This window comes from Arctopsyche grandis, chromosome 6 (assembly GCF_051622035.1).
Source record: "Arctopsyche grandis isolate Sample6627 chromosome 6, ASM5162203v2, whole genome shotgun sequence".
Classification (NCBI taxonomy): domain Eukaryota; kingdom Metazoa; phylum Arthropoda; class Insecta; order Trichoptera; family Hydropsychidae; genus Arctopsyche; species Arctopsyche grandis.
The window spans coordinates 14617666-14643383 of NC_135360.1; the positions used below are offsets into that span (position 1 = coordinate 14617666).

Sequence of the window (25718 nt, forward strand, 5' to 3'; positions counted from 1 at the left end):
GCATAAGATTTATTTTTTCAAATAAATTAAGGCAGTCAACATTATTATATTTGGAAAAAGTAGCCATTTTGAAATTAATCCCAAGACTTAATCTTATTTTTGGTATTTTACGTCATTCATACTTGCGCATTAAGATTCACTTTTCATCGAAAGACATTTTATATTTTGTAACATATACTAAAGCAAATTAAAATGAGCATTAATTATAATCAACACGACCTATAAATACATATTATGAAAACTCACTTTTAACTATTTATCAATATATGTATGTTAGATTCAATCAGTTCTGTGATATATATTCTGAATTAAGACGTCTAAGATGAAACTAAGACTTACTGGTAAGCCCCAAAAATTCAAAGTAAATATTCAGAAAATGTTAAGATCGACTAATATTCTAGATATTGCCGTATTTTCGACTATTATAATATTAGGAATACAATGTCAATAACGAATCCTTGGACTATATATACTTGGGGTTTATAAAATATTACGTTTAAATTTCAAGGACTATAAATATAATTCAATATTCAAGATTGATTTATACAATAGAAAATATCATAAAAAACGTCAGAAATACTCAAATACAATATACCGAGAAAATTAATCAGCGAAATATATATTTTTTGTTTTTTTATGCGAGTGAGACAAAAAGTAGGTTAAAACTATCGCAAATAAATTCGACAACAGATCGTGTTACGAAGTGGAAAAGAAACTTTTATACCCTACAATCCCAATACTATACAAGTAATGTTAAAAAGAAAAGAATATATGTATATATGACCGATCGAAAATTTTACAATACAAATATCTTAGTAATAATAATACAATTGATTTCGACTACGAACAACTCAACAGTCAAATTAAATAGAAGATTATTTACATTAAATGGAAATATTAAACACATACATATACGGAATACCTATATATGTACTTACTTATGTGCGAAATAAGGGTGACATTTGCGGATAGCGCGTACTTCACGGTCGTTTCGCTCACATACATCAAGCCTGGCAAATATTTGAGTTTGAACGGCCTCACAGCCGGGAAGAGAACGGGGATCGACGACGAAAATGTAGAAATACAGTTGACTTTGAGAGAGAGAGAGTAATGTGACAGAGGTTACGCCCAGCATCTCTACGTGCATTTTATAAACGCCATATAAACACACATACATACATATAAAGAAAGTCATAAAATTTTTAATACGCGACAATATATATATAATTTTTCTACGCCCTGCACAACGACCCTGAGGGGGGGGGGGGTCGAAGGGTGGTTGGTAATACACTGCTCGGAGTTATTGCTGAAATTTCAGCGGGGAAAAAGGCGCCAAAGTTCGCGCTTCCATTTTATTAAGTGCGATGAAATATTTCCGCGTACACAAAAGAACGCACAGTGGAAGCTCTTTCTGGGGGCGAAAGCTTCGTTAAGGGGTAATTCACAGTTGCAATATCGAAGCAATCATGGACGACATAACTCGTACTGCGAGACTCATAAATGTGAAGCTATTTAAAATGTTGCTCGCTCTCTGGTATACAAGAAGAATTGGGTTGCAAAATATTACGACATAAATTCTCTATACATTTTACGACGCCAATTACAGTGTAATGAAATTATTTTTATGAAATACTTGGCACATGACATTGGAAAATACGTGTTTTTTTTGTAGTCACTTGTTACCGCCGCTGAGATCTAAGTCTTTCTCTAATCTACATACATATGTATATACATATGTACTAAGTAAATAGGTTTTTGAGCTCTTTTTCCTATTATGCTGTAGATTAACACTAGAATAATATAATACTATGATTATTAACCAAATTAAATAAAATTGTAAAATAGAAAATGATCAGTAGATCAGCAGCTATTAAAATAGATATAAGATGTATTGTGAACATAATTTCGTAATAATAAAAAGCATTTCAAAATCAAAAAAATATATACTAAGTAAGTAGCACAATAAAAGAAGAAACGTTCTTGTTAAAGTCTAAAATGTATAGTGTTGTGCTCGTTGATATATCAACGAGTGATTTTAGAAAGGAATTGATACATGAACCAAACCCGAGGCTATTGTTGCCTCGACGGACAGCCCTTTCTGACGATTCGCATACATTTATTTTTTTTTTTTATTTTTTTACATACATATATACCAGGAAGGCCTTACATGTAAATCCCAATGCGCCTTCCTGGCCAATTACAAATTGCAATTACAATTACAAATACAGCATTTTTATTACAAGTCGTCGAATTACGAGACACTGAAAAGCTCGCAAATTAACGAGACATCTATGAATTGTACATAAATTTTATGGTACAGCAATCATACTTCAAATAGTGGTGACATAGTAGGTAGGAAGGATTTTTAGCCAATTTTTTTTCCGGGAACCGTTTCAAAAATGAAATCAGAGAAAACTCTGCTAGGAAACGATCAACCTGGAGTCACAAATCCAGGTCCGACCAAAAGCATACTCTGAAAAATTCATTTTCATTCGAGGCCCGGGCCCAGGGATCGAACCCGGTGCCTCTCGACGCTAAGCAGAAGCTTAACGACCGAGCTATGCTGCTGGCTAATATGTATGTATCAATAATATATAATATGTACTTTGTACATCGCTCTTTTACCCCATCCTTCCAGATGCCCTTTCATTCCATAAAATTACGGTGTGATCTCCTGCATTATTATGAACTTCTGCGCATTGTAATATTTATATTTTTAAATCTTCGTACTTGTGTATGCAAATTAAATATCCATTGATTTTTTTAAAATGAATAAACCCCGCCTTTTTACTGGTGAAAATACTGTTATGAAATAAGTCATCATGAAATATAAACACCATTCAAATGCTCTGAGCTATGACTTCAAATCCATTTTCCTAAACCTGCATTGATATCATCATCGTCTTTCACTATCTTTTGAAATCTTCAAATCACATAAGTTTCACATAATTGTTTTTCTCTATCTAAAATTCACCTGATCTTACTGTGCTAAAAAAATCCGTTAGCCACCATGCTAACTGATTTTATCAGACATTCAGTTCTCTCTAACATCCGCGAGGTACGTGGTGTATAAGAGGCTCTCGCGAAAATAATTATTTCTGTTGATATTGATGAATGTTTTTATTTCATATTGACATACATAATTCGAATCATAGAGGTTTTGATGAAGAATACATAGAATATAAGTCCTGGCCATTCGCTATCCATCACAATGCGGCAAAAACAGTGTATGTACATACAATGTATCTGCCATTTATTCTGATTGTTATAAAATCGTTGATGATTTAATTTATGTGTGAATATTAAATGATTCAAGTTCTTCTTCACATATGTACATATACATACATAGTATTATATAATATAACGTTTGATTCCGAAAAACGAAACTGTTTCAAGGAAACGAATTTCAATAAAATACATTTAAATGGAAATAAATGTAAAGGGATCGCAATAAGTGCGTACACCGAAATAACGAGAGCTTTTTAAAGAGAATTAGAGTCAGAAGAGGTTCAAACTACACTTTCATTTCAGGAGTCTACGACTTATGTACATATGTATATACATACATATGTATATGGCCAGTAACGATATCCTTGCTAGAAATAATATAAAATTTGAGCGCTTCGTAAGAGTTAATGTGATTTTTAAAGGCAACGTAAAATTTCGTTATGAGTCTGTTATTCGAGGTGGTACATGCACATAGTAGGGGTTTGTATTAACTTTTTTCGTAGGGACAATGGCGTCCATACATCAAGCTGGTGGTTTGAGGGCAATTTTAGCGACTTTTCCTAACAAATCTTGCACGGGCCAGCAGTGCTCGTTGGCAACCCAACGTGGCCTGGCTGATTGTTTGTCATGTTCAGCTTGCGTCACATAAATTACCACATTACGCTCTGGAACAAACAGGACCGTCGATCAATAGTATCATAGTTGACCTGGAAAGGCACACACGTACTCTTCATGCACCGATAAGCCCAAATTATACAGTGCAAAGAAAGTTATTTAACAATAACTATGTACATATGTATGTATAGGTATACGGGTGTAATTCGCCTAATGCGTGGGGGATATGGTATGGAAAAAAGGGTTATCCGCTTTAAACAAGACCGGAAGACTGGCTAAATTGCGAAGAGAGAAGAGCGTAAAAGTGAATCGAAACCATCCCTTAGCCTTTGAGCAGTCGAAAATGTATTTGGCGCTATCGAATGTTGTTACTGTTTCGTTATTGAGGAAAAATCCGAAGGAAAATAGCGCGAGCGTTCGCGGAAAATCTAGAAAACCCATTCGATTAGAATGAGCCTCGGGCAAAAGAGAAGAAAATATAGGATATATCGTGAGTGGAAGAAGAGAGATAAACGTAAAAATTTCATTGGCACTACCCGACCAAATAAATCTGATTGCGGATCAAGCTTCGTATTTCGTATGAAATTGATTTAATCTCAATTCTTCACTAAATGTACGATACAATTTTAATTTCAGATTTTGAATTTGGCAAACGGTTCACGGTCAGAATTTTTTCCATGTTGAAATTGGCAGTTTTCCATGATATATTTTTTCTTAATCGGGTCCTCTATGAGTTATGTATGAGTAATACATCCAATGATACTCCTTCAATTATCTCTCGATTCATAAATATACAAACAGTATTTTTAAAATATCATGGTATTTTATGTAATCATATCTAGCTTTGGTGGATTATTTCTTAGTAAGAAAAATACTACCATAGTATTTTGTAAATATCTTCCAATTGTCTTTTGTAAATATCTTGTAACAAACGGTAAAATATATCAGGGATCTGCATCTTCTTATCGTCTTTCCACGTCAATATCCCCCATCGTAAACTCTTCACCTTAATTTACAAAGGATAATATATGCTTTCAATACTGCGTGTTTTAAAAAATCACTATGGCGATTACGATGTTATGAATTAAATGCTTGATACATACACATATATGTTTTGTTCCAAGCAAATATCTTAAACTGCTGTTTTACCAGTTGATTTAGGCACGTCAAAGAAAAGGTCAAAAAATTAAAGTGAAAAATCAATCAATCAAGTTTTGAAGTCACACAAAAAATCAGATAAGCCCCGTCTGAACATTCACTAGACACATGTCAAAATCAGTAAATCAACTCGAAAAAAAATAGGACATGTATGTTTTAAAAGCCGACTGTAATGCATTCCCCAACTGAACAAATATGTACGATTTGATAGTGTTATTTTGTTCGTGGAATTCGATAAAAACACAGGATGTGGACAATAAACGACAGGACCGAAGCGAACCGGTCAAACCAAAAGCAGGTGTCTCGGCCTCATAATGTGACACACATTTATATATTATATTATATTTTATGTACGTTTAAGTACACGCGAATATGGAGAGAGAGAGAGAGACATATACGAGGGGTGAGTCTGAGGTACGAGAGTGTATAATTAGTTTGCGATTCGTATCGCGAAATTGATTTAAAAACGTCTCTCAAGTCCGAAAAAGGAGACAGTCGAGAGTGGGCGAAAAACCAGGTTTCGGTTTTAATTTATCGCCGCAAAAATGCGTCTAATTAGTTGCCGGAGAGAACGAGCGTAAACCGAATCGCGATAAGAAAAGCGCAGGATGACCGGGGACGACAGGAGCAAACAAGGACGAGATATCCAATCGAACCTAATTATCTATACAAAATGTTCACCCGGCTCCGAATTAATTGTGTCGGGCGAGACTCGTTGCAAAAAAAGTAAATAAATAAACAAACACAATTAAACACCAATGTAATGCCGGCTTAACAAATTTAAATAATCTCTCACATATGTGTGTACGTATGTATGCGTGTTATATACGATACATCTGTGAGGCTGTGCATAAATTAAGTTCCCCGATTCCAATTATCGGTTTTCGGTGGAAATTTGTCGGAATATTATGAACACGCTCGATTAGTCAATTATGGCACGGTTAATCGCCGAACAATATGATAATACGGGAGAACAAGTCAAATTAAGAAGATGAAGTCGATGGTGAAATTGTGCGGTGCAAGTTTTGCAACTTGCATACATTGTTTTAAAAGTCGTCTCGGTCGACTGATTCTATCTTTGGTACAATTTCAATTGCACGATTTCGATTTTAAATACACATACATACGTATATAGATATTATATACAAAATTGCTTTTGTTCCATGATTTGAACTCGTAAAAAAGAGGAGGATTTTCTCCTCTTAGTAATCACCAAATCACCTAATCTCTACGTCACAATACATATGTACATATCTAATATATAATTTCGAAAGAGACTTTGTAACTATGCATGTATGTATGTATACATATGTATGTATGTAACTATTATTGGTTCGTAAATCCGTGACGTCATCGAACAAATGAATATTCAAATAAATTTAAATAAAATAAAACTATTCAAATAAATGTTTACTATTAGATTGGCCATGTTTAAGCGTTTTGTATTACAAATACCGACCGAAGCCAGGTAAAAACACTAATGTATAATATTTTTACTTTATTTACGTAGTTTTTAACATGTCATTGCGGGATTGTCCCAAGGCAACTTTATAATATATTTATAAATTTTAAATTAAATGGTGACAACTGAGGGTAGGTGGCCAATCTGTTAGGAACCTTTTCAACAGTGCAATAACATTGGTGACCTGGCGTCGCATATATCCAAGGTCTGGCCAGCAACACTGATCAAGACTCGAGCCCTTGACCCCTCAGTTGTTAACATTATACACTAACCACTAAAATATGTTGCTGGTTTGAAATTGTAAGGAAGATTTATATACGAGTAACACGTGGCAGTCAAAGAATTGATCTACATATAATATGTACATATGTGTGTTCTCTATTTTTTGCTAAATTAAAATATGACCATTTGAAGGTAAACATATTATATACGGAATATGCAAAACAATTAATCTTGTAACAAATGTGAAATGGTCACTTATTTTACACAACATGTGTTTTGAATAAAAAAAAATAATATCTACATAACTCATCCAACCAAACGTTAACTTTAATGTACATATGTGCATGCATATACATGTAGATTAATTTAATTCAATATACATATAATACTTTCTTGAATAACATAATTTACCGAACGTAAATCAAACACTGGTTATAACTAATTTATAAACACGTATAACTAATTTAGTTCGGATACTCTTAAAAATTGCGAAAAATTACGATTGACGTTTCATTCAAACCCTTCAAACCCTTCGCCGACCCAGAGAGGAGATCGTGATTTCCTTCTTGTGGAAAGATAACAAAAAAAAACAGTCGATAAATGGTAGAGTGGAAGGATCCGCAGGAGCGGCTCTTTCACCACGACGATTCAATAAGGCCGTAGAATATTTTATAAGCGTTTGCGCGGAAAAACGGGCACTTTCTCAGGAGCGAACGGCGCGAAGGGGCCGAGGGCCCTCCAAGCCCTCCGCCGGTAGCTCTGTAAGCTTTTTTGTGAAAGGCTTTCACGGACATTTATGTTATTTATAGCGATGGGGACGGGGAGGGGACGAGGGGTGGGTGGTGAGATTTAATGCGACTCGAAAGGTCAATACCGGACAATCTACGACAGCCATGACCAAAGGCCATTGGAAAAATGTCCCTTAAGCCCCTTACGACCCATCGACATATTCGGACCATAAATTTAAAATTTAACGCCTTACCCGTCGCCCCAAAAAAACCACGACTTTGCATACCCGGAAACGGGCCACTTCCCCGATACAAATTATCGAAGAGCTACCGGAAGTACATAAATTCGAATTCATTCCCACCGAGCAAATAAAAATTCGCCTTTATTAAAAAAAAAACAATTCATATACCTACATATTTATTTATTAAACGCAAAAAATGTGTTGAGCGGAATGAGTTTGGGTTATTAATAAAAACATTCGCGCCTGCTTTATAAAACATTGAAATATCGTTTAATTAGCGGATATGGCGTGCGTTAAAATTTATCATTAATTTTCGAGCGAAATGGGGGGGCCGCATATATGCAATATATTCTAAATAATTTTAATTTCGGTCAAATTTTCAATACAACCGTTACGCTGAAATTAAAATTCGCGGGCATTCAATCGTAAATCGTGAGTGTTTCCCCACCCTTCATTTCGTTTCGTTACGTTTAGGGAGCGAAATTATTAAAAATTCGAAATTTTAACGGAAAATACCATCAACGGATGCCTTCAAATTTGACCGGACAACAATTTCATGAATAAATATAGGATTTTTTTAGACAGATTGATTGGTTGCACGATAGATTGCGCACTACAAACGCCGAACTAAAAAAGGCATGTATGTATGTATGTATGTTAGAAAAGTTATCGTATATTTTCTCGTAAATTTAATAAAAATTCTAATATCATATATGTACACATATAAATATATATAGCTAGATATTATGACACACGAAATATAATAAAAACAACATTTGTTTCCCAATAAACAAAAAGGCATAGCGCCAAAATGAACGGTTACCTTATAAGCATCGATTTCATAGCAATCAGTATTCCATAAGCTCTTACGTACGACAGAATTCCCATTATAAAGCAATACACCCGAGATACGATAACGATATTTTATATCCGAGATGTAATACAAAACATTTATACTCCCATACGTATACGCAACGGAATCAATCGCTTTTTTCCTGCGCGAAAAGAAAAAGAAGAATAGATGAATATCTCGAAGATAAGCCTCGTGATGAATTTGTTACGAAACAATCGATCCATTGTGCCTTATCCGCAACACAATAGATTGAGAACGATATCCTAGAGGCGATTCGGGCGGAGAGGAGGCTGCGGACGAAACTAGGGGAAAACACATGGGGAAGGGTAGGAGGGGTGGATTGTTTCCACAAGTGACACCTACAATTTGGTCACATGTGGTCAGGGTGAGCTTTTCAATTAATCGAGGGTTCAAGCGAACCTTTGAAAGTTCGGTATTCCGGGGTGGGTGGGTGGCGTCGAATTGGGGATGAGTTTCGGATGAAACGGCACATTGTTGCGACATGTGGATGCACGTAATAACGTCGCTTAATAAATCCGAAAACAATGTAAGAAATTAACATGGGTTTTGTTTGTACGCACACTGTGTGTGGGGGGAGCGGCTTCGTTGATGAATTGTGCGCAGTCACCGTTGTGACTTTTCCATTAGTTTCGTATAAAAGTGGACGAAATCGAAAGAGTAACGGAGTGTGAACGAATAAATAAATAAATGACTCGCGGGGCGATGAGTTATTGTTTACTTTCAAGCAATTAGACATTGTACCTACTAAATGACACTCTTAGTCGAATGTCTGTATGGTATAATATATGTACATAATGTATGCATAATTTCAATGTCCTTGCTAGAAATGTCATGTTATTTAGATAAATTGTAATACATTTGCTGTTCGTTATACATTTGTATACTAATGTAATTATTAGTATAAGTTATGTGCGCTCAAATAATACTATATTTATCTAAATGTTACATGTTTTCAAAGGAAAATATGTACATATGTACATAGAATACGAGTATAGTACATATATTATACTTTAGTAGTAATAAATAGAAGATAACATTACCCAATTATTTCAATGTGTATTTCATGACTTTTCACATACCTGTAAACAAACAAAAAATAAATTAATATAAATATAAAACAATTTAAAAAAGTCATAATGTTTGAATATAAATAAATTTGTCATCATTCACAGTCATTCACCATCCATTTCTGAATGAATGCCTTTCCGAAATGCTTACATTCGATTCTATTTTTCGTAACTCTCATCCATCTCACCCCACACATTATTCTAATTAAATCCACTGATCTTCATAGCGGCCGTCCTTACACCCTATTACATTCTCTTGGGTACCATTCCAGCACTTCTTTTGCTCATTCTTCTTGCCACGTGACCCACTTATTGCCATTTACATAAATCTCTACACTTACTCCCCTGTATCAAAAATAAATATGTGTCTTATCAATAAAGTGTGCATGATTATAATATTTAGGAAAGAAGTACTTGATAGAATTGTTGTGATTAGTGAACAAGAAGAAGACCAAATTCATAATATTTGTCATACTAATTATCAAAAAAATTGGTTATGCGTCGGAGATAAAAAAAATGACAATCTGTCGGTGGTGGCGTTGAAGCAACAAGAAGAATAGACAGATTTATTCTGGTTCCAGTAAAAATGGAGATTTAACTGTGTGTTCAAAAAACAATTTTGTTTCTCAAAAAGAAATATTTGTGCAGTAGAATAAGAGAAAATGCGCTTAATTTCTGGAGTATTGCATTATTTCTGATTTGTGATTGCAAATTTCTGCAAAAATTGCACATTCAAAATGTCCCCGAACAATAATACTAATTAATAATAAAAAAAATATATTTATAAACACATTATAAATATGTATTATATGTATATATGTATTTGACATTAAACGACATATTTAGATGCGACAATTTAGTCCAATTCGGACAAGTATAAATTGATCATAAACGGTCCAGCAGTGCGATATTTCAACAGAGAGTGTTCTATATAGAATTAATAGGTTCAACAAATAATAATTAACTGTATCGCAGCCAGCAAACCTTTTCAACAAATAACCCGATAAAACTTTTCTAGTTCGGCTTACACAAATACATAGATAACTGTCTCATCTGGCATTATCAGTTTAAGCGGCTAGTTTGCCAGTAAAATAAAGCATACAGAGCGGGCGCCTTCTTCGGCCGATTATTACCGATGTAAATTAATTTGAAAACGCTTCGTAATGTAATAACGACGCTCTTTCACCGACGGTTGGCCACGCCGAAACACTAAGGCCAATTACCATAAATTTGTATCGCCGATAAGGGATCTACTGTGTACATAAGCCAGACGTTTCGAAAAGGAAACGGACAAAAGTGAAACAATAGCATTGTGTAATGATATCTCGGGCGATGTATGTATGTATGTACATATGTATATTAGGCACACGATAAATGTATACATCGATGGGTATACATTTGTATGTATGTATAATTGCGAGAGTGGCACATATGTCGTGTACACATGTCGGAGACAAACTCGAATTGTAGACAAATAGACCGCCACTCTACACGAGGGCTTCCGGTCGCGTTACGATTTATACCCTGTTCGCGTCATTGACTTGAAAAAATGGGGAAAATCGTACTTAAATACGTGCTCAGTTCTCAAAAAGGAACGTTGAATGTGCGAGACAATGACTATACTTAAAAATATAATACATGTAAAACAAAAGGATGAGTCTAACTTGAATGTGGTATGTATGTCGTATGTTATGATGGTTTTCAAGAATTTTAGACACTTTTTTGAGCTTTTTTTCCCTATGCCTGACATTAAAATAAGATAATATTATGAATACTAACAATAAATATAACGTGTAACATAGATAATGACCACTGTATCAATCAGTAGCAATCAACTTAAGATGTGTTGTGAAAATTAAAACAGCATGAAACGAAAAACTATGGTTTTCAAAAACATTTGCAGGGCTGATTGTACATGTGTAGACTGCTCAGATTTATCATCCCATTATATAAATTAAAATCAAGAGTCAACCAATACTATGCAGAAATACTATGCACGTGTAATAAACGCTATTACGACTGGTCTATGCTATGGCAACCAGTCCAAAAATCACCCCCTGGAGTGTTTTCAGTGATATTTTATCCTTGTATTGACATGGGTTCGACTGTGATCGATAACGGTGATTCCCATATTTGAAGACATGTAGGAGAAACTTGTCGGAATAATAAGATCGAACGAATTAATAATGAATTGAAGAAACACCCTTCCCAGCTAAAAACCACGAGCACGTGCATGGTGTATGATTCAGTGTATTTGCAGTCATTCGCCATCCACTACTGGAAGAAATCCCCTCCAACACGTTTCCATTCGTTTCTGTTTTGGGCAACTCTCATCCATCTCATCCCACATTTTTTTATATTGTGTAAAAACGCCTTAGTATACTTCGACGGGCACGGTAGAATGAATTAGACTTATGCGACTCTGAGTATGTTACGAAACGTTGCAAATTCAGTTTTATAAGCCAATGAACTAGAATGGGATGCTGGAAAGGTGCACGCGACTTCCCCTCGCCTTATTTGAACATTAGCTTACAAACCTAATTTACATATTTTTATCTGGTATGTATTATAAATAGATTTTCTATTAGTACGTTTCACTTTCGTTGTGCGTAGTATGAAATACATAATCGAATTGTTTTAATTCTCACCAAGATTTGCATGAACAACGCCGGTAAACCTGCTTGTCAATTAAAATGTCTCATTTACCAAAACTTAGGTTGTAGATGGTTTTAAAAGGGATCGGATTTCAGAGTCGAGAGTCCTCCATACTAAAATTTCTAAAACAGTTAGATTATTTTTTCAACTTTTATACATCCGAGCAATGCCAGGCAGCTTGGCTACCTATCCTATCTACTAAATACATATACATACATACATATATGACCTTTTTTTGTTAGTCTGGAATGCAAAACTACAAATTTTAATTTTAATTAACGCACGAACATCTCCACCCTCGGAAAAACTGGTTGGAAAAGACTTCGATAATGGTTTGATGTAGTTTATTGAAATGTAAAATTTGCACGTGGTGGTTCAGCGGAGCGTACGGAACACAAGTTGTCCGTACGCCGTCCGCTCGAACTCTGTCGACCGTCGCGTATTTCCGCTTGGGCCGACACTAATGCCAACTCGTCAATAATGCCAATCGACAATCAGTTAATAAGACTGTTTGCCACACGTCATTACAAAAGTCGGAACATAGTCCCACATAGGAAAACTGTTGAACAATACAGTTATTCTACAGAGTTACAGCATTACTGACGAGTCGTTTACAATAAATCATAGCTCTTAAAATAATTAAATAGAGGGTGAATAATGAAACCTTTGCCTCATCCAGTGTGAGGATAAAATCAATTTATTGGTTCAGTAATATTTCAACTTATAGGTATACCTCTGGTGAATGTTGTTTCTCTTTACATTAAAATTTTTGAAATCTCCTTTGAAGCTGTGAATAAGCATTACAAGATAAGTTTACTTTAAAGAAGAGAGAGTGGACTGTATATGGTTTAAAACTTAAGCATTCCTCATCTTGATGTTAACTTAGACAATACAATGTTGACACTGTTACAGTTGTCAAGACAGATCAGCTATTACCGATCAACTAAACTTGATTAGTGAGTGTAATGCTCCTAAGTTAACTTGATTTCATCAACAAGTAGCACAAACATTGCTAAATTAAAAGTAAATTGGAAAGTCATTCATTCATTCCTACAAGCAGGAAATGAAGGCGAACTATGATTATAGATGTCTCTACGTTACATCGAAATGTTCAGTATTATAATATTTACTTATTCTATGATTCACATAAATACTATAAACAGTAAGAGTTAACTTATGTTTTCATAACAAGAAACATAAGACCTGCGGATGACTCCCGGCAGGTTATAATTAAGTAGACATGAAATAATTTAAGATGCTCCATTAAGTGTGGCTTGGAGACTAACATTAACAAATCATGAATCTAATTTTAACTGTCAAATTTGAACAGTTTATTTTAAACTCGGATATAATCCTTCCGAGTGATGACATGAGACAAGTCTTATATTATAAAGACAAAATGATTAGATTAAATTCGGAGATATATACTGCCGAATGTTAAAATGAAAATAGCTTAAATTATACACACAACACAATTAAAGTGAATTACGGAGTACTACTATTAACATTGACTGATTTAAACTCATGATTACATCTAATAAGTAATATGAGTTGGGGGTAGTGTCTTCGGGTTAAACTAAGCTACCGAAGTTGACGGAATTGAAGCTGCTGTTTCTCCTCCCTCTTGCTGATCTTCCTTCCTGTCAAGTGGTCCTTGTGGTAGAATCGGCAATGGCGCCACTAGATGACTGGACCGACGAAACTCTCCGCTGGCAGTAAAGACGTCGACGACTCGAACTCTGCCATCTGGTCCGGGATACAATTTAGTGACTCGACCCAAGACCCATCGGGTTGGCAGCATGTGTTCCTCCTTTAACAGGACCATTTGACCCACACTCAGATTGTTGCTCGAGTCCTTCTTCCATTTGTGTCGTAACTGCAAAGAATGTAAATATTCCGCCGACCAACGTTTCCAAAATGCTGCTGTGGTCAATTGTATCTGAAGCAGATTGGCATGGACATTAGTGTTATATTTAACCTCCATTGGAAGAGCGAGTAAGGATCTGCCAATTAAGAAATGTCCAGGTGTGAGGGGTAAAAGGTCTAGTGGATCCGAAGACAAGGGACTAAGAGGACGGGAATTCATGCAAGCTTCTATTTGAGTCAATACCGTACAAAATGATTCGAAATTTAAGGTGGTGGCCTTTAACACCTTGTTTAAATGAATCTTCATGGATTTAACCGCTGCTTCCCACAGCCCTCCCATGTGAGGCGCCCTTGGCGGGTTAAACTTCCAACGAATCCCTTCGGAGGCTACATACCGTAGTAGCTTCTCCTCATGAGGACGTTCGTAAATTAATTTTACTAAATTAACGAGTTCACGACTTGCACCGACAAAATTAGTAGCATTGTCGGAATATATCGTATTGGGCCTGCCACGTCTGGCTACGAATCTTCTTAAACAATTTAAGAAATTTGAACTCGTTAAGTCTCCGACAAGTTCCAAGTGAACTGCCTTACTGGAAAAACACACAAAGACACAAACGTAACCCTTAATTATCTTAGAATTCTTATTGCAACCACTCTTCACAGGAAAAGGTCCTGCGAAATCTATCCCCACATGACTGAAAGGAAAATTCGCAGTGGTACGTTCAAGCGGGAGTAATCCCATTAATCTATTGTGTGACAGTGGTTTATTTCTGAAACAAATGACACATGAACGCACCACTCCTTTGACAGTATTATGTCCGGCCAATGGCCAATAGGTCTGCCGCAATAACGACAGTAAGGCTTGAGTACCCAAGTGAATATATTTCAAGTGCGCATCTCGGACAATCATGTGTGTAAGTTTATGCTTATTTGACAAGATAATGGGTGACGTTGATAGAGTTGTTCCCAGAGGAAGTCTACTTCCAACACAAATTAAATTCTCGTGGAATAGAGGGGACAATTTAGCTAATTTACTGCTACTGGGAATTGGATGTCCCTTGCTCAGCAAACGATATTCCAATGGAAATGATTCCATTTGCGATAACCTTATCAAATTATTTAAAGCATCTTTTAATTCTAAAGCGGACGGTTCGTTATTTTCTTTAACGTTTAATTGTTTATTCCTTAGTGGCCGACGAACATATGATAAAACTCGAAGGAGTCTTGGAAGATGAGAATATTTATCTATCCAATTATTTTCCCTCACAAGGGTAGCGTTAGTGACTACCCTTCTCTCTGGAAGATCTATTGTGATCTCAGGAGGTCTTCGAGGCCATCGTGATTCGTCTAATTTCAACCAACTAGGGCCGTCCCACCATAACGAATTATGATTTAATTCTGATGGTTGAGTCCCTCGAGAAATTAAATCTGCTGGATTGTCTGTAGAGGAGACATGGTACCACTCAATGGGTTGAGATATTGATTGGATTTCGGCCACTCGATTGGCAACGAAGGTGGTCCATTTACATGACTCTCCTCTAATCCAATGCAATGCGACGGTTGAATCCGTCCAATAATATTTTTCATTAATATGAATTGTTAATTGGTCTATTGTTGACTTCATTAACTTTGATAATAACATAGCGGAGCACAGCTCTAAACGCGGAATAGTTACAAAACTGAGCGGAGCGACTCTCGAACGAGAACACACAAGATGACATTTGGAATTTCCCAATTGATCAGTACATTTTACATAAATACAAGCACCATAAGCTTTCTCGGATGCGTCACAAAATCCGTGTGCCTGTATATTAATGGCATTATTTAGTATTATCAATCTAGGAATTTTATAAAGTTTCATGACTGTATTGGATAATTGGCAATCTTTCCATTTTTTGAAGATTGTCTGAGGAATGAATTCATCCCAACCAATGGTTTGTTGCCAGACAGATTGCATTAATATCTTATAATTAATTAACAATGGAGATAATAGTCCTAATGGGTCGAAGATCTGACTAATTACTGATAAAAAGTTTCTTTTTGTTATATTTTCAGTCTCGACTTCGGTTTGAACCTTAAATACAAAAACGTCTTCCCGCGGTTTCCAAAATAAACCTAAAGTTTTGTGTGATTCGTTAGAGAAGTTAAAATCTGAACAATCGTCAGCTTTAACATCCGTGATTATATCGGAGTTGTTCGATGTCCATTTGCTTAAGGGCATACCGGCTGATAATAATATGGTTTCCAGTTGAACCTTTAATAATTTACCAGCTTCAATAGTATTAGTTCCCGTGAGCAAATCATCAACATAAAAATCACGTTCGATCACTTTACTAGCGATGGGATATTTGTTTCTATTCTCCTCTGCTAACTGATTTAGACATCTAGTAGCTAAAAATGGGGCTGAAGCAGTTCCGAATGTTACTGTATTAAGCTTGTAATGCTTGAATTTACTCTGGGGATCTGTTCGCCAAATGATTCGTTGTACATTTTTATTTTTCTCTGCTATTTGAATCTGTCGGTACATCTGCTTAATATCCGCAGTAATCACGTATTTATGGAGTCGAAAGTTGAGTAGTAAACTTAACAAATCTGATTGGACATTAGGTCCCACCATCAAAATATTATTTAGTGAGATATTAGACGTTGTCTTTGCGGACGCATCAAAAACTACACGATATTTAGTGGTAAGGCTAGACTCCTTAACCACGACGTGATGAGGTAAATAACAATGAACCTCATGTGCCTCCGGGGGTTCACACTCTGACATATGTCCTAAATTTATGTACTCTTCTAAAACTTTATTGTATTCCATTTTTAAATTATTATTGGCTAAAAAACGTCTTTCCAAAGTTTTGTGTCTTTTCTCCGCAATGTGCAATGAACTTCCTAATACTACCGGGGAATTTTTATATGGTAAAGCTACACAAAATCTACCGTTTTTATCTCGTGATGTGTGTGCTTGGAAATGTTCCTCACATCTTTTCTCCTCAAGAGATTGATGTTTTACCATAGGAACCTGGTCGATCATCCAAAAGTTTTGAATGTGACTGTCTAATTGACTTAAGCCTATGTGGCTCTTCCCTGGAGCATTATTTACTTCGGGATATGGACCAACTATTGTCCATCCGAATTCGGTATCCTTTAAGATAGGCATACCTTTTCCTAACTGGATGGTTCCTGCTTTCATAGCATGAACGCAAATCTCGGCGCCGAGCAATAAATCGATTGGCGTCGGTTTATTCCAAAGGGGATCTGATAACTTGATTCCCGCTGGTATTGAAATTAACTGTTGATCCAGTTTCACAGTTGGAATTTCGCCAGTAATTTCTGGTAATACCAAACACAACACTTTGGTTGAGTAATTAGTGGTTGAAGACCTTATGGTCACCTTGGTGATGTGACGAATGCTACTTTCTTGATTAGCGATACCTACAATTTTTTGAGAGATTTTCTCTAATTTGAAGTTATTCTTCTTAGCGAAAGATGTGGTAACATAGTTGACTTGTGAGCCGGAATCTAATAATGTGCGACCCTTAACGACCGTTCCATTGGCCGTTATAATGTCTACTTGTACCGTCGGTAAAATTATCTCCCTTTGAGAGAAATGAGTAGAATGAGCATTAATTGACTTCCTTCCCGTATTATTGGAACTAAATGTATCGTCCTGATGCAACAAAGTGTGATGGTTTTGTTTGCACCTTAAGCAATTATAGTTAGACTTGCAATTTGTTATCTTATGCGATGAATTTAAACATTTAAAACACATGTTATTAGATTTAACGAATTCATTTCTTTCCATACTGGATTTTGCTTTGAATTTATCACATTTGCCTATGAAATGATTATTTCGACAGAATGCGCATGCGTTTACCTTACTTGATGGGTTTTTGTTCGCGACATGAGTTCTCATGATTCTTTGACGACTATGAGGGAATTCCTTCACCGTAGTTACAGATGCAGTAGATTGTAATACATTACATCTATTCTGCAAGAATGTCTCTAAACTTTCATATGGTGGCATTTCTCTGCTAACCAGCGATATTTCCCAGTCTCTTACTATATTAAAAGGTAATTTCCTTATAACTAAACATGTTACCCATGGATCTAAAATTTCTCTCGCGTAACCCAACGATTCAATGTTTTTAATACACACTGTTACCTGATTCAATAGATTTCTCAATTCGATATGTGATTCTCTTGTGATTAATTTTAAGTCACAAAGTGAATTAATCCTAGTTTTGAGATTAAGTCTTGGTAAATTATATTGCTTGTCTAAAATACTCCAAGCTATTTCGTAATTGTCTGAGCTAATATCTAAACCTGATACAGCTGCCAAAGCGGGACCGATTAAGGATTGATGCAAATATTGCAATTTCGTGACATTCGAATATTCCGTTTTGTTTCCTATTATATTCTTAAAAGCTTGTTGAAACGATTGCCATTCAGATGGATCTCCCTGAAATGTGGGAATGGTTAACGTCGGTAACTTATCTCTAGCAAATTTAATTGTTGCTTGCTCTACCTTCAGTTTACAATCTTGAATGGATTGTCTCTCTAATGCTGCTTTAAGATTTTGAATTGTCATTGTGATTATGTAGAACTCTTCGTCTATTTGATCCGCCTGCTCTATATCTGTGATGTTGTCTAAATACTCATAATGGAGTTTTTGGAGATAGTCGTATGCTTTTTCAATAAATTGATACTGTCCTTCATTTATTTCGGAGATTCTGTCTATTTTCTCCTGTAGTCTTTTAAACGCGCCCGAATACCTTAATTCTATTGACGTCATTGTAACTTCTACTTTATTTTCTTTCGCTAATGTTTTTATCGATTGAGTCTGACTTCGAGTCTGATGTATTCTAGAGCTTGACCTGTCTCTAATAGGTTCTACGTCCCTAGTTGGATTTCGACCTTTATGCGACTGGGAAGTCGAAGCTTCTATTTCCTCGTTTTCAGCACTTGACATTTGTTTCAGAAAGTTGCACTATTTCGTCTCATAAATACAGTTATTCTCTACTATAGCTGTCAATTGAACTATTCGTAGAGATAAGGTAATAATATTCAATGATTCACCGTGAATCTTAATATTCTACTTTAACTATTATCACCAGAATCTATCCAACATATTTTGGTAGAAATAACAACCCTAAATTGGTGGGTGCTTGATTTAAACCACTTTGGGGCTACAAGTCTTGTGATTTAATTTAAATCACCACTGTTTCATCACACATTATGAAACAAAGAGATCTACCGATGTATGAATATGCCGGTATGTACTTGATTTAATCCACTTTGGGGCTACAAGTGTAATTCCACATTTATCGTGGAAGGGGGGGGGGGGGAGGGTGTTTCTACACACATTAAGAAACAAAGATCTACCGATATGCATATACCGGTATGTACTTGGTTTAAGCCACTTTGGGGCTACAAGTATAATTCCACATTTATCGTGGAAGGGGGGGGGGGGGGAGGGTGTTTCTACACACATTAAGAAACAAAGATCTACCGATATGCATATACCGGTATGTACTTGGTTTAAGCCACTTTGGGGCTACAAGTATAATTCCACATTTATCGTGGAAGGGGGGGGGGGGGAGGGTGTTTCTACACACATTAAGAAACAAAGATCTACCGATATGAATATACCGGTATGTACTTGATTTAATCCACTTTGGGGCTACAAGTGTAATTCCACATTTATCGTGGAAGGGGGGGGGGGGGAGGGTGTTTCTACACACATTAAGAAACAAAGATCTACCGATATGAATATACCGGTATGTACTTGGTTTAAGCCACTTTGGGGCTACAAGTATAATTCCACATTTATCGTGGAAGGGGGGGGGGGGAGGGTGTTTCTACACACATTAAGAAACAAAGATCTACCGATATGAATATACCGGTATGTACTTGATTTAATCCACTTTGGGGCTACAAGTATAATTCTCCACGTGCTTTGCTAATTTTACACTACATCTGATTTTACACTTTTAATACGAAATTCGATGCGACCGATGAAACATTCCTTCGTAGCGCGATATTATTTTATACAATCGCGTTAATTAATTGTTATACTTTAAAACATATTTTAAAACTGACCTACCCACATGATTGCCTTTTGAACAGATTGCCTGAGATTGAATACATTCACTTACTTGAATATCCTTTACGATGTTTATGTGATCGTTCCGATAATTTTGGATTACCTCTGTGTCCCATGCGTCTTTGTAGGTTATGTTTTTATTTATATATTTTCTGCGTCAATCACGCGGTCATGTACCTCTGTACATCAATCAATATATTGCTGAAATAGAAGCAAACATGTTATTAGTATTGGAAAGGTATGGATAGTAACAAAGGAACGATACCGATTTCTTAATTGACATCCATTTTTTCTCGACCACGTTTTTTCCTATTGGTTTGTCCGTTTGGTGTTGTGGCCTAGGTTACTGGTGTCCGGTTCGAAGTGACCATCATGGAAAAGACTTCGATAATGGTTTGATGTAGTTTATTGAAATGTAAAATTTGCACGTGGTGGGCCAGCGGAGCGTACGGAACACAAGCTGTCCGTACGCCGTCTACTCGGTGACTCTGTCGACCGTCGCGTATTTCCGCTTGGGCCGACACTAATGCCAACTCGTCAATAATGCCAATCGACAATCAGTTAATAAGACTGTTTGCCACACGTCATTACAAAAGTCGGAACACTGGTCATTCTCCATAATATGTAGGAAAAGGATTCTTTCCTACTTAAGTCATATCCAGGAAGAATTTGGAGAGTCTAGAGAAGCTAGTAGTCACCAGAAGATATTCAGACCGAATTAAAGAACTGACAAGATCGTCTCTTAACGCTGCTTTCAACATGCCACAGGATCTGGAGGAGTGGAGACATATCGTCCACGACTAACCACGACGCTAAGCATTGAACAAATTAAGAAGAGGACTTTCGTAAACGGGCTTTCGATTTCCTGTGAGAAAATATAACTACCTTAAAGTTAAAAATTTAATAAAATTAAAAAGTCAAAAGCTTATTATATGCCTTACAGCGTACTTTGAAGAAAAAAAATACATTTTGGAACATTTCATTGCCATAAAAAAATAAATAAAAATGTAGTTAAACAACATCTACATACATACGATAAAAATTTCCATTTTAAAACATAGTCAAAAAAAAAGTCAGCATGCTCCTGACGCGAACGTTTCTGGAATTCGATTCCACTGCGACACGCGTGTAATTTTCGATTATTTAAGTCCTATTTTCTATCTTGATGTGAGATGTAGGAGACGTGGTCGTTATCGCGCGACTACCATCGTAACGAGCGTCTCCCGATCGGAATTAAATCAGCGGTCGATTAATCCGATCAGTGGAGCGAGCCATTTTAATTGCCGACTTATTGATAATTTTAGTGGCTGATCTCGCAGATTGCGGTCGCCCGATTTACGGTTCAAGTTGAACCGAGCACGTGCAGGCTGCGCCCGCTTAACCGCCCTTCGATAGGTTAACGATTCAAGTTAAAATCGACGACCGCTCCAACGACTGTTAAGTTAAGCGTACTATTATTATCGAGGGTCGAAATTTCGGCCCTGCACTATCGTCGTGACTATTGAGGCCAAGGATGTGTTACACGAGGGGACCGGTTGGATCAAGGATTTGATGGAAACTTCATATCATAAAAGACATTATGGAAAGCTTCATTACTATTGAATGTGCATGAATATTACAAATTTAAATAAATATATTACAAACTTTTTTAAGCATTTTACACGGATCAATAGTCACACTGTGTGACTCACATCAACATATTTGGAAGATATTGCGATAAAGAGGTTAAAATAAAAGAAGATACATACACATGAATTAAATCCTTTACTAATTGTCACCAGCCACTGTGCTGGACGCCAAGCGTTCAGCTAAATATATGTGTTTTAAGATAAAATCTGCGATGATTACTATTTTAATTAGCTATACAATCATGTTGTCGTGTATTAACGGCGAAAAATATAAAATGAGTACAAGAAATGAAAAAAATAGCGACTGAAGCAGAGCCATCATTCCAAGGCGGATATCATTCTCACACTGATCTTTGAGCGCGGCGCGTACTGAATTCTCCCTGTATCTTTCTCTCGCATATGTGAGGCGCGTGTTCAATTGGCTTCTCGCGAAAATAATTATTTCTGTTGATATTGATAAACGTTTTTATTTCGTAATGACATATGTAATTCGAATCATAGAGGTTTTAATGAAGAATATATAAAATATGAAGACAACTGCATTCAGTATATTTCGAAAAATAAAATAAAATATAAGTCCTGGTGACTCGCTATCCATCACAGTGCGGCAAGTAAAAAAAATCATTAAAAAATCCACGATCATTAACGCCAAACGATTTCATTTGTATCTAATATGAGCAGACTTTAAAAATCTGGCTATTTTTTTTTAATTTTAACTTATTCTCAAATCACTTGCGGAACTTTTTAATACATTATCTTTAGTAGGTACTATTCGAATACCACTCTTTCCCATCTTCCAACCGAATGTCAGAGTTTTGGATACAAGTCTCTCTATTTGTAATACTAACATAGTTTCCATGAAAGAACAGTCTTAAAATTGCATTACCAAATTATGTAAATTTCTTACAAAGTTTTGTTTCAAAACCAAAACAAATAAACATTAACCGGAAGCATAGCTCAACAGTTAGCGATTGACTGAGAGGTGCCGGGTTCAAGCCCTGGTGTGACCTCGATTGAACAGATGATTTGATGTATGTGAGTATTTTTTCAAGTATTTCTGCGATGTTGCTGGTTCGTTTCCTATCAGAATTTGCCAATTTATCTTTCATTATTGAAACGATTTCTCGCCAAATTGCCCAGCTACCATCTAATTCACACCATTATTGAATAAAATGTATATATCCATAGTACATATTGCATGTAATGGCACTATGATAAATACAAATTTAAAGAGAAATACAAATTCATATACATCCAAAACTACCAGCTAAGTGTTCACATTCTTCGTTTACGACTCACATGCATTTTACAATGCCTTTTACAGCGCCACATATGAATAATGGATGTGCAACCTTATCGCAAAATCGAAATTCGGAACGGTCGTATTATTTTCGAAATAATACACCGAGGACAATCGTAAAGTCATTCAGTGGAGAGAGAGAGAGATCTTATCTACGAATCAGTTTTGGGGCACTAGGGCGAGACATTGCGAAACGGAACGATTTGAAGAAGAATCGAACCGATAGCTTTCAATATAACAATGCATTTGATTACAACAAACAGAATCGATTCGATCCGTGAAAAAAAAAAACTTTTTAAAGCTTTAACAGTTTCATTTTTCATCTCACAACTACTACATTCCAAGTAATAAATATTTATCAATTGATATTATAAGCAAGTAAACATATACCTATACTCTTTTCCAACATAATTTGGCCTCTAGCAGAAACGATCAACTCGGAAAGCTTTTTTTTTGAAAATCTTATAGGCGAGTGTCACATTCCAGAGGCTCTGAGTGCTGAAATCCAAATCTATTTTATTGCCAACTCGGGTAAGATTCAATGTGTTTGCTAAGGGCGCAGAGAAACAAATAGATTTGCACATATAAAAAAACGCTAGTATGCCTCATCTATGCCAGGTTTAAATAAATGTAGGAGACATTTGTTGAAATAATAAGATCGAACGAATTAACAATGACAAAAGACACGCCCAATCACAGGCTGATTCTACTTATCACACAGAATCGCATGCCATGTCATGCAATTCAGTGTGTCTGCACCTTAATCACCCTGTTCAAATGCCATTCGCCATTTCAGCGTACTTTGTATTTTGACTTCACTTCAATTCTTCAGCATCTTGACATTTTCACTACTTCAAACCTCATTATAACTCAAGATCTTACGTATTAGGCTCTTAGTAATAATCTTTATTTGTTTCACTTTTTGTATGTCGTATTTTTCAACTCTCTCTAACGGTTCAAATACTTTTTATTTATTTTGGGAGGATTAAATAAAAAAAATTACAGTTAAAATTGACACAGCGACAAAAATCAATTGCAAGAATTATATATTACAAAGTTTAAAAAAATGATATAATAATTTATTAGTGAATAAAAAAACGAATAAGTTTATATGTGGTAAGGGTTAATGAGTGTAAACAAAGAAACTTTTATTACTGATCAAGTTTTTAGTCTGTGAGTTGCAAACGAGCGGTAGAAAGCCACATTTGGATATCCAGCTGTCATCGCTTCGATCTGATACAAAATTCCGATATAATTTTTAATGAGTTCGTTAATGATAAACTCCACTAGCTTCATGTCGCAGACATTAGCTTAGGAGCTAATGTTAGCTAACCCCCGTATCGCGGTAAAATATCAAAGCGATCTGAAGAATACACAAGTGGTTCAAAATCAGATCACGAATTCCGACGGGCAGGAATGTCACTGAACTAACAGAGTGAAGCTAATAAAAAGCTTGTTAAAAGAATCAATGTCGAACTTTCTCATAATCACAATATTGTGTCTATTGATACTTCATATAATTTATGATACATACATAGTATATGTACGTAGATAGATTATAAAAACGATAATCGATCGCAGGTTAAAGCGGGTTGGATTTCCTCGATCCGACGCATAACACACTCCCATAATCCCGTTCTCACGTAATTATCCGCGACGATATATGCACATATGCATCCAGCGGGCGAGGACGGTGCAATTTGCGGAATCCGGATGCAAATCGAGCGAACGCTAATAGTGGCCGTCCCGTAGTAAAATTGGCGCCCGGATCCGAAGCGACAACTTTGGCGCCGCGAGCGCCAGGCGCCAAATTTGACATTTTTATTCGTCCACCGAGCCAAAAACGCATCATATGCCATCCATGGCCATAGCGGCGAATGCACCACTATCAAATTACACCAAATTGAGACATACAACAACCTCGAACGAATAAACCGCCATGTAGGTGTAATATTTTATTCCTGCTAGTGCGCTCTCCCCATCGGAGACCGATCCGTTCAGAATTTATTTAAAAACATAAAATACATACATAGATATATTACAACTACATACATATATAGACATGACATGAAAAAGTGGTAATACTTCGTTACAGTTATAAGCTAAGCTTTGGTGCTCAGCGAGCTAAATGGGTTCACTATTGTCAATTTCTATTGTTAACCCTTTTTTGCTATCTAGGAGTGTGAATTGACAATAGTGAACCCATTTAACACGCTGAGCGCAAAAGCTTAGACTAATAATCATGTAGTTGACCTGTTAACTTAAGGTCAGTCCACTGAATTGCGTCAAAGGTTTGATTTGTTTTATTATGTCAACAAAATGGTAACAATAAACGAAAATACATATGTAAAATTATTTTGTTTACAAAGAGTATATATCTAAAAAAAAAAAAAAAAAAAAAAAAACAAGAATCAAATTCATCGGTTTATCTTTTAGGTTACTTGAACATTTGGTAGACAATATTACAATAGTCTACTAATCACAATAGACTAATTTAATCACATTATTTGAAAATAAGGATTCTGTTATTTGTGTGTAAGAAATATATTTTTGAAGTCTGAGAGTAT

At 35.9% G+C, this 25718-nt stretch overlaps 3 protein-coding genes across 5 annotated transcripts in view; all 3 read right to left on the reverse strand.

The window, feature by feature from the left end:
* The window catches only part of LOC143912753 (uncharacterized), a 602600-nt gene extending 581887 nt beyond the window's left edge, over window positions 1-20713 (reverse strand). The window contains exons 1-2 of one of the 3 annotated variants that reach the window (XM_077432104.1): window positions 19906-20713; window positions 12560-19525 (exon numbers count right to left, since the gene is read on the reverse strand). In XM_077432104.1, coding sequence (XP_077288230.1) covers window positions 13828-19089 — 5262 coding nt within the window. In that variant the 5' untranslated portion in view covers window positions 19090-19525; window positions 19906-20713 and the 3' untranslated portion in view covers window positions 12560-13827. Of the gene's footprint in view, window positions 1-12559 lie in introns of all 3 variants that reach the window. The other 2 variants (XM_077432105.1, XM_077432106.1) reach the window with 2 other exon arrangements.
* Window positions 1-20713, reverse strand: part of LOC143912755 (rho guanine nucleotide exchange factor 10) — a 502593-nt gene extending 481880 nt beyond the window's left edge. The window contains exon 1 of the mRNA XM_077432123.1: window positions 20592-20713. The gene's annotated coding sequence lies outside the window, so the exon portion shown is untranslated. The remainder of the gene's footprint in view (window positions 1-20591) is intronic.
* The window catches only part of LOC143912757 (uncharacterized), a 408567-nt gene that overhangs the window by 228978 nt on the left and 153871 nt on the right, over window positions 1-25718 (reverse strand). The gene's annotated exons all lie outside the window — the stretch shown is intronic.